Raw genomic sequence first — 17,313 nt, 5'->3', positions numbered from 1 at the left:
AAATTGTGAAAATGAACTCCTATCTACCTTACCTTCTACCTTGCAATAATCAGGGACTTCTTTGGTAGACAGGGGGATGTTCCTCATGTCAGCTTTGCTCACATGGATTTATTTAACAAAAAACATTTTAAAAATCAGTCTTCCAATCAGACAATATGTTTATTATGATTAATGTTCAAGTAGAGTTGTTTACCGTATCTAAAAGAATGTGATTTTGAAAATAACGTTTCTCACAGGAGTTAGTACTTGCACTTCAGAAAGAGGGAATGAAGTCTGAATGCACCACCTGCCCTTTGCACAGCTCATCTTTGCAGAGAAAATTTTAACAAAAGTAGTTGCTTCTTTTAGTTTCTTTATCATTTTTTAAAAAATTGGTTTCACCTCTGGCTTTCTGTGCTAGCATGAAGCTGAGTACTCTGCAACCTCTTAGACTTGTTCAGTGCTGAAGCTCCACCTGGGTGGGAGCAGCTTGGAGCTTCCAGCTGGAACTAGCAGGAGGTGACGCCGGATGAAAGCAAGGGTAATCCTCTCAGCAGGCGATTCAGAAGCAATTCTAAGCAGGCCTCAAAAGATGAAGTCAGCTGAAGAAATGGATCATCTAGAGGTTGGTCCTGTGCTATGCAGAGTTTCAAAGTCTGTCTGCACTGCCTCTCCAGCTGAACATGTGTTGCTCAGCGCAGGGCAGCACAGCGCTGTTGATGGGCTGTGTGTGGGGGCTGTGGGGGCAGGCGTGCCCTCCCCCCAAGACCCTTGCTTACCAGGCTAAGGCTTTTACTTTTCTGGTAAAATGGCAGAAAACTCCTTTTTGTTCCTGTCAGACATTTGCTCATACATTCCCATCAGCCCCATTTGCCAGCGCAGAGCACGAGGGATGGGGGTTACTGGTCCCTGCTTGCTCCAGCACATCCCAGGACCTCAGTTCACACCACACAGCCCCTAAGCAACTGCTACAGTTCCCAAAAGGGAGGGGAAGCAGCATCCAAAGCAGATTGTCACTAAAATGTTCCTAAAAAGCACAACGCTTACTGATGGTTATCATAGAATCTCTCAGGCTGGAAGCGACCCCTAATGATCATCAAGTCCAACTCCCCAGTCCTCACAGGATGACCTAAAACTAAACCACATGACTAAGAGTGTTGTCCAGATGCTTCTTGAACTCTGACAGGCTCAGTGCTGTGACCACTTCCCTGAGGAGCCTGCTATGGATAATAAGGCAAAATTGCCTTAAAGATAACTGTAGGAAAGAAAAATGTGTGCAGATACTTATGAGATCCTGTGCCCATGTGTTTAAATGTGTGTTCTAGACTGTGGATGACAAAGACGCTGGAGCAGGAGATGGAAACGCTGGCTTTCAGAAACAGTGATCGCTGTTTTCTCTGTCAGCAATCCTTGTTCATTTATCCCATTTTTCCATCCTTGGCTGCTCCTGATTCATCCCAGGTAGAACAGGATAAATATTAATCTTCGAGAGGCAGCAAGAACATCTACAGAGAGCTTTGTGTTGGCACTTCAGTCTCCTAGACAAAGCTGCTGAGATCCTGTGCTCCTCTGCCTCCTCCAGCCAACAAACCTACAATCTAGCTCCTGCCTTCCCACCTTCCACATAAATACTGTGTATTTTAACTGTATTTCATAAATCCCTATATATATTCTTCTCCTATATTAGTTTTTGGGGTTGGTTTGTGGGGTTTTGTTTGGTTGGTTTGGGGTTTGTTTTGGGTTCTTTTGAAGGGGGAAGTGTTTCACCATCCTTTGAACTCACACTATAGCTTTGTCACACCCTGTACTTGTAGTAGGCAAATGTTAAAGTTTGTTCAGCTTTTAAAAATGAGTAGGTGAGACTCGGCTCCTGAAAGAGCAGGCAATTTCTACATGCACTGATTATGCCTTCTCTACCATTCCTGCACTTTTCTTTGTAATGGCTTTGTACATTAACTTCTACTATCACCGACTAATTTAGTGGTTTTCCAGGATCTCTGACAGTCAAGACACTCACACTCTGACAAGCTGCAAGTGCTGTAGATTTGGGTGACAAGAGGAGATGGAAGAAAAAAAAAATCTGTCTTCTAGCTTTCTTCAGTTTTAAGGAGACCAGCTGAGCATGAAACTGGCCAACACCACTTTCATGAGAATGAATCTGAAGGTAAGTTGTGCATTAACAACCACACATGGGATGGTCGAGTTCCTGAGAACAGCAGTGAAACTACCTCTTTAAGGAGTAATGCTGGCGTTGGTACCTTTTAAAGGGGATGACAGACTCAGTAATAACTAGTGAGGTTCTTTCTTTTTCAATTACTAGAGGGAGGGCCCTAGCTTCCAAAACCTGCCATTATGCACAACTCTCTGCGATACAACAATTCCCAAACGCTAAACCCTTTGTTGCTAATAAAAAGTAAAAATAAAGCACAGAGGGATGGGAAACACTATCTAGTAATAGCCTAAATTAGCAGAGTGAAGTAACAAAGGGCACAAATTCAGTCATTTTTAGGATACCATAGTACATAGACATAACACTTGAAAGATTTACAGCATAAAGTGGCAAAGGTGGTGGTGGTTGCTTTGTTATTATTTTGGGTTGTATGTGGGTTTTGTTTGTTTTTCCAAAAGCAAATGAACACACATACCCAGGAAGGCACAGACAGTGTAAAAACTCTAAATCAGCATTTCATTTGTTGTTCATATTTCTACAATTTATTTTGCCATTTTAAAAAACATCACATATCAATTTAAGAGGTGAAAGAATATCTGTTAAAAGTTGAAACCTTACCCTTGGTTAAACCAAAGATAAAGGAATAATCTGAACAGCATTACATATGCTGAGGTGAACCTGAAAGTGTCAGACAGCAAGTGGACTTGCTTTAATATAGGTATATCCCTTCTGAACAAAATGTTCCGTGTTGTCAAACTAACTGATTTACAAGCAACACAAAAGTATTGCTTATCCACAATTTCATTGCAACTGCTTAAGACAAGAATCAGAAAACATTCTGCATCAACACACCACAGAAAACAGTGTGGCTAAAATAAAAGCAGCCTGAAAAAACAGTGAGATACACAAATCAGTAGGCAGAGCATACTATAATATGGAAAAATATCTTACAGCCTTGCCCATAAACAATCAGAAAGCAAGCATGCAGCACCCATGTTCTTTCTTCTTAATGCCAGCTTAAAAATGCTGCAAAGCAACTACGATCTCCTACACCTTCCAAGGCCACTTGTATTTGTGAAAACCTAATGTATTTCGTAGGGAGCTAAAGAAGGATTTGTGGCTGTCAAACAATCCATCTGGTTTCTAAAAGGGAACAACTATTGTTCTTTAGCTCACTGTGTTTTATATTAATAGCAAAATAAAATATTATACTATGGACTAGACACACATACAATCAAGCATGGACAAGATGACAACATTTGCAAAATAACTGGCATCATGACACAACATTTTGTGTATGACTTTGGGCATCAGAGTTAGAACATCATGTCATCTAGTCCATCCTCCATAAACTTCTTGTAAATTGCCATAAACTTGGCAACAAATGCTTCCAGATGATAAATGGCTTTGCTGCCCAGTTGCAGGCGGTGTTCGTAGAAGGCCGCCATCTGTGCTACTTCTCCTTTCAGTTGCCCATCACAGTTATTTAGGAGTTCTATCAGGAGGCCCTAAAATAGAAAAAAACAGGACAGAATTTGAAAAATTATATACATTTTTGTTAAGAGGATAATCTCATTTCTCTGAAAATAGCCAAGCTATGACCAATAATTCACTCACTAATGCAACAGAAAAGACATTCAAGAATCACTACATCACCTGTTTGACCAAACTAGATTCATGGAACCATGTCTCCTCAGAACTTTCTTTCAAGATAAATTTCTCATGTCAAAATAGAGGTTGCCTATTATGTGCTTAGATGGGAAAAATCATATATTGGAACTACTTATGCCTTAATAAAGAAAATAAAATAACCTAATCTCCAAACACTATAACCTCTACTGCATGCAGGCACATGGCCCTGGGGAGAATTTTTACCAAGATAGCAAGTGTATTAAAATCACTTCCTATCTCAACAGCATCAAGCACAAAGAGAAAAAACATTAATAAATAACAGGTAAAGAGCTTATTTTAAATTTAATTATATCTGCTTATTTACATATGTATGTGCAGACACACACAAGATTAAATTATGACAATACTTCAGTCATTACAAAAAGCAAAAATGCATTATTTTAGATCAGAGATAACAATAACATCATTGTGAATCCACCTCTGTTAAAATGGTCAGGATTAAGCAAGAAGCATTTCTAGACCATATAAAGTTTATGAACAAGGAGTGGGTAGAAAACATCCATCATTGGCCCGACAACATTCCTCGAATACAGCAATGCTGGATCCACTAACCCACCATAAGAAAACACAGTTAAAGAAACATCTAAGTACCAAAACTGTCAGACAGCAGAAATCAGTTAATGTGAAAATAAATTTATTATCTTGTAATTATGCCTGATGGTCAGGTCCACCTAGGGCAAGTTAGAAAAAGGTTTAATCTCTGTTCTGCTCTAATTTACTTGAGCATCTATTCATCCTGCCTAGAATAAAAACACGCACATCCCATTTGTGTTTTTTCCGCCCAAGATGACTTCTGTCTTTGAAGAGGCTTGCTGGTCCAGCATCCTTCAGCAAACCTCTCCACTAGGACACAGCAAATACTGAACTTATAACAACAAAACAAATCGTATCAAAATTAGCCCATAAAATACGTCTATGCTTCAATACAAAAACTGGCCTGAGAAGTCTTCAGGAACACAAAGCATGTCCTCCTTTGTGTTTACACACATTTGACACAGTCTCCCACAGCATCCTTACAGCTAAACTGAGGGAGTGTGGTCTGGATGATCAAGTAGTGAGGTGGACTGTGAACTGGTTGAAGGAAAGAAGCCAGAGAGTTGTGATCAGTGGGGCAGAGTCTAGTTGGAGGCCTGTATCTAGTGGAGTCCCTCAGGGGTCAGCACTGGGGCCGATATTATTCAATATATTCATCAATGACTTGGATGAGGGAATAGAGTGCCCTGTCAGCAAGTTTGCTGATGACACGAAGCTGGGAGGTGTGGCTGACATGCCAGAAGGCTGTGCTGCCATCCAGCGGGACCTGGACAGGCTGGAGAGTTGGGGAGGGAAAAACTTAATGCAATAGAACAAGGGAAAGTGTAGTCTTGCATCTGGGGAGGAACAACCCCAGATTCCAGTATAAGTTGGGGAATGACCTGTTAGAAAGCAGTGTAGGGGAAAGGGACCTGGGGGTCCTGGTGGACAACAGGATGACCATGAGCCAGCACTGTGCCCTTGTGGCCAGGAAGGCCAATGGCATCCTGGGGTATATTAGAAGGGGGGTGGTTAACAGGTCAAGAGAGCTTCTCCTTCCCCTCTACTCTGCCTTGGTGAGACCACACCTGGAATATTGTGTCCAGTTCTGGGCCTCTCAGTTCAAGAAGAACAGGGAACTGCTAGAAAGAGTCCAGTGCAGAGCAACAAAGATGATGAAGAGAGTGGAGCATCTCCGTTATGAGGAAAGGCTGAGGGAGCTGGGTCTCTTTAGCTTGGATAAGAGGAGACTGAGGGGCGATCTAATTAATGTTTATAAATATGTAAAGGGTGAGTGTCACGAGGATGGAGCCAGGCTCTTCTCAGTGACAACCCATGATAGGACAAAAAGACAATGGGTAAAAACTGGAACACAGGAGGTTCCACTTCAATATGAGAGGAAACTTCTTCACAGTGAGGGTGACTGATTACTGGAACAGGCTGCCCAGGGAGGTTGTGGAGTCTCCTACTCTGGAGACATTCAAACCCACCTGGACACATTCCTGTGTAACCTCATCTGGGTGTTCCTGCTCCGGTGGGGGGATTGTGGTCCCTTCCAATCCCTAACACTGTGATTCTGTGATACTCAGCTATGATGCAGACAGAACAAGTTAGAGTAAAAGCAGCCAACAGAGGTGTGAAGAAGGAAGCCTGCAACAAAAATGAACTATACATTCACATTTTCCTGATTAGAGAACACAATCTTCCTGCCCCAAAAATCCACACAAATTTGAACCCTCATGCTTAAATATACTTAGGCATGAACCTAACTAGACAGTCTAGTGTACCAACTGAGGATCATGAGAAGTGAATGTTATATATCAGTGTTTGCAGGTACAAGGTATTTAATTACTGTTTCAGAGCGATAACCTGGACTATCAAGAGAAAAGTGTCTTTTGGTCACTCTTGTCTATTTGGAAAGCACAAAGCTTTTCAACAATATTTGGATAATTTGTGGATTTTATTTGTTTGTTTTAACTCGAGACTGTCATAGTGTAAATATCTGTAACACATGAAGAGCTAGATAGCTGAATTACCTTCATTATAACCTCAGGAGGAATGCAGTGTGTCAGGAGCTCATAAAGCCGTCCACGGACCTCTAAAAGCCTGTTGGAAAAACACCACAAAATATGATAAGTGTGTCCCCAAAGCACACTTATGTGTTTTCACTGTTTCTGAAATATCATGCAGGGTTAAAAAAAAAAAAAAAAAAAAAAAAAAGGAAGGAAAAAAGGAGAAAAGAAAGAAAAAATAATCAAGGATAGCAAAGTTCTTTTTAGGTTTTGGGTTGAAAATAACACACAAAACCTAAGAGCATTGCACAAGTCAATTTCAGTTGAAATGCTACATATCACCTCTTATTCAAAACAGTAAGATAAGAAGATAAGTTACATGTACTCTAGTTACAATGGCCCCAGTTCATCTAGAAGCTACAAGGCTATTGGGATTCGTCTCAGGCTTGTCTCCCTTTAATTCCTCTTCATATCTAAATTATTATTCATGCTTAAGATTAGTGAGAAGACACCACAAAATTAATTAGAGCCACAAAAGTCGCTTATGCTGGTTTTCTGTTCTTCATTGTTTACAAGAAGGGGTGAGATGATTAGGTGACACAGTTATCAGTCCTCAACTTGTGATATCAGCAGGTCAGAGGCTACAAGCATTTAAATTAAATACAAGAATTCAAGTGACATCTCATGTAATATATGGAACAGAGTAGAAGGATCAGGATGTTATATGACACTGAGATGGATGAAGAGGGCATCTCCTAATGTGCTTAAAACAAAGGTGTGTTATGCTAAAGATGGTGAAACAGAAGCCTTAAATAAAATTAACACCCCCTCAAAAAAAAACCCCACATGCAACTAAGCTCATGCTCCCTTTTGATTACAAAGCTTCAATGGAGAAAACCAACAATTGTTTCAATTCATGAAGCTCATTCAGCCTCCTCTAATAAATTTTAAAGCTCATTTCCTCTGGCTGCAAGTATCATCTCCAATAGAAATGCCAGAAAATTGTATATAACTAAAGTTGCCATATTTTTAAATAAAACTTTTTTTTAGGTTTGAGAGTACACCAAAAACATAGTTTATAGCTGCAAGCAAGTGTATTCACCTACCTTTGTGGTGACTGTTGACCAACAATAGCATTTGCAGTCTCTCGCAAATAAACTTCCCAGTCCATCTCAGGAATGTCTTGATCAGCAGTAAAAGGATACCTACATAATAATATTTAAACAAAACTAAAATCAAAACAAACTGTCACCTATTCTAACAAGGCCTCAGAAGTAAGCTCATGCATGTGTGAGAGTATAATTTACATTCATCTTTCGCAGTGACTTACTGTTGTACTCTGCAGGATTCACACATAAGCAGTGCTTTCCGAAGATTCCTGCCAGATTTCTCTGCAAGCCTTTGAGCCAGTTCCTGAGGAAGCGTCAGGCCTTCTTTCTTACACACACTGGACAAGACATGGCAGATCTAGAAGGAAATCAGCAGGGAGTGCAACACTGAGCAAACAGTATGGCACCTACAGATTCTCCTGTTTGAAACATTTCTGGACCAGAGATGGATCAGTCTTCCATAAGACACACTTGACAAGTCACCCCCCACAAATAACTAGGTCACTCTGTGGAAGTAAAATATTTCATAAGTCCACAGCAAGAATGTATCAAGTAAGAAGTTTTAAATAACTTATTTTTGCTTGTGTTTTAACATACATCTTCAATGCTGGGAGCAGGCACTCGTACAGCCAGGCATCTGCTTTGAATAGGTCCTATAATTTTTGACATGGAGTTGCAGCACAGGATCAATCTGCAAGTTGCCATGTACTTCTCCATCGTTCTCCGCAAAGCATGCTGAGCATCTTTAGTGAGTTTGTCGACTTCTGTTAACAGCACCACTGAAAAAGGATTAAAAATAGTGGGATTTTTTTATTAATATCAAATCTTCCTAAGCAAATGACTACTTTGACATACAAGGGATAACACCAAAATAAATGACACAAACAGCAAGAGGCATCATGGTTCCACAGGCAGGAAAATAAACATTAAAACGACCGGCATACTTTCTGACTCTATCATCTTCTGCTCCTTCACACCCCATATTCATATCCTGGAATGCCAATTTTTTTCAGAGCCCGCAACACTTCAGTGCCAAGAAACAATCCAGGTAGGTGCAGAAGCTTTGATTTTTATAATTATAATCGTATGGTAACTATTTAAAGAAATTTTTAAGTAAGAAATTCAAAAGAATTTTTAGCATAAGGACATAGCAAAAAACTTCTTGAAGACTCCCCTCAATACATTTTATATTTAAAAGCCAATAGCTAAATAGAAAGCTGCCTTGTTATTGTAGCTGCAGCACCTTTCCATGGTCTTTTAAAGACAAAAAAATAAATATATATTAAATGTATTTCAAAAATGCTTCAGAACAATCAGGAAACACTCAATATGAAGCAGCCAACCTGACCAGCTACCTTCTGCAGGTTCCTCCATAGCCAACTCACAGATGGCTCATTTCAGTACTCTGAATGGCCCAGTGAGAACAGCCTGCAGGAACAAGTCAGCCCATTATTCCTCTCTGATTTCTCTTCTGGTTATATACGCAGCCTCAGGAGAAAAGGCAGCTTACCAGATACCTTGAGGCACATAGTATGACTGCAGCTGTAAGAATAGATATATATCAATAACTGATAGAGCCAGTGTCTAGCAGCTTACATGAAATACAGTATTTCCTGAGAATAGTGAGGAAAACAAGACAAAGTACTAAATCCATGACAATTTTCAACTAATTTCTGCTCTACTCTATCTGTCAAGATTTCCTCTCTCCTTCAGTCTCTTGTTACATAGTTCTGATTTGGCTTTCCATTTAGTAATGAGGAGGAAAAATATACCAGTTATAGCAACATGTGCCTTGGAAACTCAATGAAAGCCTTTTTCAGTTTTCTTACCCAGTGTCCTTCAGTACACTGTGGATAAAATACTTCTTAACATTCTGCCTAAGATAACTCATCCCCCAAAACTCTACAAATAAGCTGCTAACACCTAACTTAAACAGCACCATGTGTCGTATGGTTATCCAGCCCCTTAACTCAAATTTAAGCTTCAGTAGCTCATAACTCAACTACTATTGTAGATCAATAAACTAAGTTACACTGCATTTCAATAGCAGACTTGGGAAAATGGCAGCAGGAATCCCAGCTCCCTCTGCCCAGCCACAGCCGTTCAACTACACCCTGTTCTCCTAAGAAACCAACACAAGAGACAACCTCATACTGAGTATTTAACCACTCAAGATATTTCCACAGTGTTTAATTTGGGAAAGGTTCATGTGCCTTCATACAATACACAGGTACAAACCAAGCAGTCCAGCTGCGATATCTGAAAAACAAGTTTTAAAAGTACTTTGACTGGTTTTAACTGGTTTTACTCACCTTTAAAATCTCTTTGAGTACTTGTCTCAAGCTGTTGGGATTGTGCTACTGTCTTCAAGAGTTCCTGAATTACTACACGGTCATTGTTTCCTGCATCACTGTACCAGGAGTTTGAACAAAACTTAGTTTAAAACAACTTTATATTGCATATAAAATACATTATCCTAAGCAGCCCCTTGGTCAACTAACTGAGCAAGGCTGCCAATAGAATTCAGAAGCTGTTGGGGTTAGAATTAAGCTCAACACACATTACGTTGTTGAAAATTACCTTGCCAATAATAAAAACAACCCAGAGCTTAGACAGGCACAGCTGGACTAGTTACAGTGTATTGGGAAGTAGTAAAACCCTTGGCAAATATTTTATTAATTCAGTAAAAAAGAACTTATTTTTCTGTTACCTATGATCTGGGCAAAGACACACAATGTGAACATTTTTACCCATTATGGGAAGAAAAATTATATATAATATATATATAATATTATAGGATGCCTGACTCAAAGGATTGATGTAAACATTTTTCCCCTCCGAAAATTATATGTCATGCTGTGAACACGCAAACAACCTACACACTTAGTGTAAACTCAGACAGCAGACCCAATGAAGTTGAAGATTTACCAGTAAAAGATTAAAACTGAGATACTATTACAGCACAGATGGTTAGCTCTTCTCCTCTCAGAAGGAAGGAAAACATGGGGAAATACTATATCTCCTTCCACCTCTTCTCCTCACTACCCACTAGAGCAGCACTGCACAGCCTTCTCAGTCCCCAGGGTAGCAGCTTAACCAGTTTGTCCCACATTTGACATCCACTGGGGACTGACTTGCAAACCGGACTACTGAAAAAGCAAATAAAAAGAGGAAAAAAATCTCACACTATTTAGCATTCCTCCAACTATTGCTTTCACAGGGCAGCAGTAGCTCTGCAAAGTTTTACTGGCAAGCAAATGAAAAAGCATTTGTCTGTCCTGTTCTAGTCACCACTCAACCAGACCGTTCCCATTCTTGCCAAGGAGAAGACAGCAGAATAGACAGAAGCGTATTAGCTCAACAGCATTAAATAACAATTTGCCCAATAGGCTACGCTGACTTAACTGCGGAGATCTGTCCTTCAGCAAGGGAGCAGACCATTGATTACAGCACAAGAAGAAAAAAAAAAAAAAACAAGGCAAAAAGAAACAGGATGGTTCTACTTATTAAGTAGACAGGTTTTGGAAATGGAAAGCGATTAAAATAATTTCCCAATACTTAAAGATAAATTATTCTCTGCAGTAACAGAAAACTCAGAGTTATAAAATTTCATGGTGAAAATTAGCCTTGATATTATGTGACCATACCAAACATTCCAGGAAAACAAAGAACAAGGGCAGTTACCACAGAACTAGTTTTTATTGATCCTTATTCTTTCAGTACCCGCTTACTCAGGAGAACCCATTTTAAAGCATCTAAACAAACAAGTCCAGTGACCAGCAGGCAGCGCTTTGGAATTCAGACAATAACCTCCTTTTGGAGGAAAAATAACAGATCTATATAATAAAGTTCCATAATAAATTCAATGTCTACAGAGTACCTCTCACAAGTTAATTTCCTTTCCTTGTTTGCCATTTATCATGTTCCATGTTACTCAAGATGCACGACATGATTTCACAGTATTATAATTCAATAAAACTTCACAGATTATAGCACAGCACATGCAGATTCACTGTCTGGTCAGACATAAACATGACACTTGATCACTTAATGCCTATAAATCAGTACATTAACTCTTAATCAAAACTCAGCACTACCATTACATGCAATAACCAATTTAGCATTTCTACACTTCCAAGATTTTTATATTTAAAGTAAAATATAATTATTTTATATGTTTCAGTCTAAAAGTACTCTACTCTATGGAGAATAACAGAAGAAGTATTAGTAGTACTAGGCTATCAGAGCAGAGGATGGAAGGGTCATACATTTTATATCACCAAAATGACATGTTCAAACAGTTAATTACAAGTAAAAGTCTCGATTTTAATTATTTGGGTTCATAATAGAATACCAGCAGATATTCACTAATCAATACACAGAGATTAGCTGCAGAACAAGCTTTTAAAGGAGACATGCCACATGAGAATACCTTCTAAAACGCAGAGCAACATGAGAGAAGGTTTAACAATAAGCACAAAGCTAGAAGTTACTTCAGGATACACATTTTCTTATAATTGCAACCCAAACAACAAAGCCAACACAACCAAAGCCTCCCCATGCACAACATTTACTGTTATGTGATTTAAAGCAACATTAAAGAGTTTCAGGTAAATACAAGGTATTTAGTTTGGGTCAGTGAAATATTACCAGCAATTTCACAACTGTCACAGAAGACATACAGTACACCATTATAGCTACTGTCGCTTAAATCAACATCTGACCTCACTCATGACAGAATTCCCAGTATTTTATGGTGAGGTTCTTTCCCGTGCTCTAAACAATTTTAAGAGTTACTGGGTAAACCTTGCTGACTTTCAAATAACTTTATTTTTGTCTTTGTGTGGGAACTAACAATACATGGGTGTTGGTTCCAACAAAAGCTCTCCATTTCAACTTAAATGGCTGAGCCTTTGAATCCAGAATTGTTTCTGTAACCCAGCCCTCAACAGCAGCATGCCTATGTGGCTAGTGAAGCACCACATTACTGTCTTTAGTATACAGCAATCCAAGTTTTTGTTCATTTAGAGTTGTTCACTAAAAAATCCTCGCTCTGCACCCATTTGAAGTCCAAACCCATAAAACAATATCTAATTTGCTCAGGCAATAAATTAGGCAATCAGGCCCTTATATATCCCGGTTGAAACCACTTAAAATATGACCAGTGGCTTATATCTGAAGTGGTACATTTTTACCGTACACTTACCTTGGGTTAACTTCAAGATGATAATTGCTTGCAATGGTGCTAATTTCAATTTTCTTCTTAGAAGGTGCCTATGTAGAAAGTAAGCATACTAAATTTTAGAGTGTTCTAAAAATCTGATGCAAAAAATTATCTTAAAGGTTACAACCAGTAAGGCCAAAGGCAAACCCAAAGTCTCAGAGGTCAGAGAACTTCTACTCCCCCAACCCCACCGCCAAAGAACAAAAAGACACATCATCCAGTCTGTAGAATAACAGTAATAATTATTATAGCAACACATACTGCATATTGCTGAATAGTCCAGTTACTGAGTTTAGTAACAAAAAAGCTTGCTACTGGAATAGGCCATTCAAGATAAGTGATACTTCATCCCTCCAAATATAAATTTTGGATGGAAAACCTCTGGACAAATCTGAAAAAGGCTGTTTACTTCTTTTGGCAAAGGACTTCAAGTCTATACTTTGTTTAAAGAAAACACTAGTATTTATATCACCATCGAATTTGGGTCTGAACAGTTAAATATATCCTATATTTCTATCACTCAGTCCAAGTACTATATTTGTTCTGCTACTGAGAACTAAAAAACAAGCATTAAATAACCTACTTATCAATAAAGCTTGATAACATCTTGCTGGTTAAGCTTTCCACAACAAGAATTTTGAATGGATAATACTATAACCTTTCAATAATAAAACAAATACCTAAGACCAAGGCAGATAAAAAAATCAGTTTAAATTCTTTCGCTAATGCTGAAATTGTCATGAGAAAATAAGTTAAAACTTGCATGTATATGCAAAAAAAAGCACTGCTAATAATTTTTAAAATAAGGGTTATTTTTATAGAAAAATTAAGTGAATTATATCTAGTCAAGAACCTATCTTGTTACTGTCCAAACTGACATGTAAAAAAAAAAAAAAAAAAAAACAAAAAAAAAAAAACCCACACCACAAAAACCAAACAGCCACAGGAAAAAAAAAAACAAAAACCCCACATCCTCTCATCCTAAGGAACATTAATATCTAGCAAAAGTATTTGTTCACGTAACCAAACTACTTTGATTAATTACATAAAAGAATTTGAAGATACTAAGTTAAAAAAAATTAAATCTCAAATAAATACAAAGGCCTCACAACAGAAATACATCAGTAGATAAATATCCACATTATTTCACAGCAGATGAGGGATTTATTTTTTTACCGTTATAGTCTGATGCTCAATCCTCAGTTTTTCCACTCCTGCACCATATAATTCCCTCAACAAACACATTATTCTTGTCTTTTTTCCAGCTCCTGATGGTCCATACACCAAGAGATGAGGGAAGTCACCACACTGTACCTGAACACAAAGCAACAAGATCATTTAGCTATGATATTTTCCTTCTAAGAGAGTATTCATCCTTCCATTCTCAACCATGTTTCCATGAAATTACTTTTCCGGCTCAGCCACAACTTAATACCTAGAATTAGAACTGCTGAATTCCTTTCCTGCAGCGATATTTCCTATAGAATGCCATATTTTTCTGAAAACTGTAAGTAACTCATTTAACTCCAAACACCTCTAAAAAAACAAACAAAACCCAAATCCAATCCCAACCAAACAAAAAAACAACACTCCAACATGTAAATCCTTCCCTGGGCTTCTAGAGTAACTGCTGCAATAAATGCACAGTAAAAAAAGATTAAAACAAAGTTTAAAGCAGATATATACACATACAGTTATTATATGTATATTTATATACACAATTACTTTGTTGTTTCATTTCCAAGCCTTGAATACAAGCAAATGAGTAACAAATACCCTGTATTTAAACGAAGCTAGGAGTTTGTTTCTTGAAAAGTTAAAAAGCATGAGCTGGAGAACATCTGACCAAACCCCACAGTCAGAATTTACATTAGCTGGATATAACGGTCATACAGAAACACTGAGGGAGTGAACGAATCCAGTGGTGTAGCGAAGCCAGCACATGTGGCAGGGGAAGCTGTCCTTTAACATCCAAAAAGTCACAGAGTCCTGACTTTTATTCCCACCTTAAAAACTTGAGCTAACTTTAAGTAACTAAGATAAGCCCTGTCCTCAGAGACACTTATCACTCTGGGCTAAAACCAGCAGGGAGCACAGACACACATCACTCCAGAAAAAGTCAAGCCACTCATTTCCTCGCAGCCTTTTCCTCAGCGTCATGGCCACAGTCCCGAGCGGGGCACGACGCCGCTGACCGACCGCCCTCCCACCGGCAAGGCGTGGGCCTGCACCGAGGGACAGCGGAGGATCCCCGCTACGAGGCCCAGCGGCGGGGCCGCCACGAGACCGTGGCGACAGCGGGCAAAACACGCCAGGGAGGCCACCGAGCGCCGCAGAGCGGGCCCGGGCGCGCCCTCACCAGGTTGCGGAGCTGAGCCGCCTGCTCGCGGTGATAGTCCAGGCGGCCCAGGGAGCCGGGCCGGTGCTTGTCCACCCACAGGCTCATGGCGGTTGAAAAGCGCGCGCCGCCCGCCGCAGCCCCGGCCCGGAGAAGCGGGAGGAGCGCCCGATACGGCGGCCGCCGAGGGGCAAGACTCAGCGACGTCCGCGGAGGGAGCGGAAGCGCGGGGGGGCCCCGCCCCCGCAGCGCCCCCGGGTGCACAGGGACGGGCGCCCCTCAGCCTGGCACCCCCCAGCCCGGCGTGGTCTCCCGCCAGCTTTGGGTTGTTTCCCCCTCCCAGGTCAGGGTTTTTCCCGCCGAGGCCTGGCAGGTTTTGTGCATGAAGCCGGAGGCCGCGGCTGCCGCTGCGGTGACTGACGGGTCACGGCCGGGCCTTGCGTTGCTGGGGGCGCGGCCGGTGAACCCGCTATGGCGCGGGGCCGCGCTCGCAGGAACGGGTAACACAGGCCCGGCAGTGCCAGCGGCACCGCTGCTGCCCGCTGTGAGACAGCGGAGATCTCGCCACTTGTGGAAGAATCGTTATTTTTACTAATCGTGCGCAGACATACAATGCAAGTGGCGGTGGCAGGGGTGTGAGCGGTGGGGCTGACCTGCCGTGACAGGGCCAGGGGAAGGCACGGGGTCAGGGCGGTGGGAACCCAGGGGATCTACCCCAGGGATGGCCCTGCACCTCAAGGTGAGCAGGTGGGGAAGGGAGCAGCAGGGGGCAAACTGGAACACAAGAGGTTCCACTTAAATATGAGAAAAAACGTCTTCACAGTGAGGGTGCCAGAGCACTGGAACAGGCTGCCCAGGGGGGCTGTGGAGTCTCCTTCTCTGGAGACATTCAAAACCCACCCAGACACCTTTGTGTGTAGCCTCATCTAGGTGTTCCTGCTCCAGCGGGAGGATTGAACTGGATCTCTTTTGAGGTCACTTCCAATCCCTAACATTCTGTGAGTCTGTAAAGGGGCTGACAGAAAAGAGCCCCTCAGGCACACAGGCCTGCCTGCGGTGCCTCTGCTGTCTGCAACCAGGTCCATCAGCCTGCACATGGCCTCTTGACCTCTACAGGTGGCCGGCAAAAAGAGGCCGGGTTTTTGCATCAAGGCAGCATATGGTCCTCAGGTTCTTTGTCTCGGTGTCATCCTGGAGTTGCAGGCTCATTATGACTCATTGGGTTGCCCATAATCTGTGCATCACACTAAATTTGCAAGCTCCATCTGCGTGTCTAGTTTTACATTTATACAAAATATGTATATAATAGAGAAACTCATCTTGAGTCTTTGTATAGTAGCCCTAAGAAATGAAACATCATGCACAAACAATATTATTAGAAAGCACAGTTTCTTAAAGTAATAAAACATGGGTATGCACATGAATGATCTGAAGTGTGTCAGGCTAATTTTTTTGGTTACATGATTTCTGGGAAAAAATACAACTAGATTAAAAGTTAATGTGACTGCTCATATTTTATCATCTCTGTTTATCTGTTTCGGTCGATAGATGATGGCAGAGCAATGGATGTGGTCTACCTTGATTTCAGTAAAGCATTTGACACAGTCTCCCACAGCATCCTCACAGCTTAACTGAGGGAGTGCGGTCTGGATGATCGAGTAGTGAGGTGGACTGTGAACTGACTGAAGGAAAGAAGCCAGAGAGTCGTGGTCAATGGGGCAGAGTCTAGTTGGAGGCCAGTATCTAGTGGAGTGCCTCAAGGACTGGTACTGGGACCAGCATTATTCAATATATTCGTCAGTGACTTGGATGAGGGATTAGAGGGTACTATCAGCAAGTCTGCTGATGACACCAAGCCGGGAGGAGTGTCTGACACGCCAGAAGACTGTGCTGCCATCCAGTGAGACCTGGACAGGCTGGAGAGTTGGGGCGGGGGGAAAATTTCATGCAATAGAACAAGGGCAAGTGTAGAGTCTTGCATCTGGGCAGGAACAACCCCAGGTTCCAGTATAGGTTGGGAAATTACATATTAGAGAGCAGTGTAGGGGAAAGGGACCTGGGGGTCCTGGTGGACAACAGGATGACCATGAGCCGGCACTGTGCCCTTGTGGCCAGGAAAGACAATGGCATCCTGGGGTGTATTACAAGGGGGTGTTTAGTAGATTGAGAGAGGTCCTTCTTCCCCTCTACTCTGCCCTGATGAGACCCCATCTGGATTATTGTGTCCAGTTCTGTGCCCCTCAGTTCCAGAAGGACAGGAACTGCTGGAGAGGGTC

General features: G+C 41.2%; 1 protein-coding gene across 3 annotated transcripts; it reads right to left on the bottom strand.

The window, feature by feature from the left end:
- Positions 1-2,668: 2,668 nt before the first annotated feature.
- Positions 2,669-15,269, bottom strand: RFC3 (replication factor C subunit 3). Of its 3 annotated transcripts, none has more exons than XM_005501495.4 (9): positions 15,059-15,269; positions 13,876-14,013; positions 12,682-12,749; positions 9,788-9,885; positions 8,073-8,254; positions 7,697-7,833; positions 7,473-7,571; positions 6,391-6,460; positions 2,669-3,657 (listed from the first exon to the last, which is right to left on the bottom strand). In XM_005501495.4, the coding sequence occupies exons 1-9, from the start codon at positions 15,143-15,145 to the stop codon at positions 3,466-3,468; spliced, it is 1,071 nt and encodes a 356-aa protein (XP_005501552.3). In that variant the 5' UTR covers positions 15,146-15,269; the 3' UTR covers positions 2,669-3,465. The 3 variants fall into 3 exon arrangements, with proteins under 3 accessions (XP_005501552.3, XP_064907723.1, XP_064907715.1); XM_065051651.1 differs by lacking the exon at positions 15,059-15,269 and adding an exon at positions 14,706-14,987; XM_065051643.1 differs by lacking the exon at positions 15,059-15,269 and adding an exon at positions 14,593-14,658.
- Between the last annotated feature and the right edge of the window lie 2,044 nt (positions 15,270-17,313).

This window comes from Columba livia, chromosome 1, assembly GCF_036013475.1.
Source record: "Columba livia isolate bColLiv1 breed racing homer chromosome 1, bColLiv1.pat.W.v2, whole genome shotgun sequence".
Classification (NCBI taxonomy): Eukaryota; Metazoa; Chordata; class Aves; order Columbiformes; family Columbidae; genus Columba; species Columba livia.
This window is presented reverse-complemented; position numbering and strand designations above follow the sequence as displayed.

Excerpts from the sequence above, each read along its gene's own strand:
- RFC3 (XM_005501495.4), bottom strand. The coding sequence starts at position 15,145 with ATGAGCCTGTGGGTGGACAAGCACCGGCCCGGCTCCCTGGGCCGCCTG. Across the intron at positions 14,014-15,058 it reads CGGCTCAGCTCCGCAACCTG|GTACAGTGTGGTGACTTCCC; the intron begins GTGAGGGCGCGC and ends CTTTGTGTTCAG. Across the intron at positions 7,834-8,072 it reads CTGCTCCCAGCATTGAAGAT|ATCTGCCATGTCTTGTCCAG; the intron begins GTATGTTAAAAC and ends ATTTCCTTCTAG.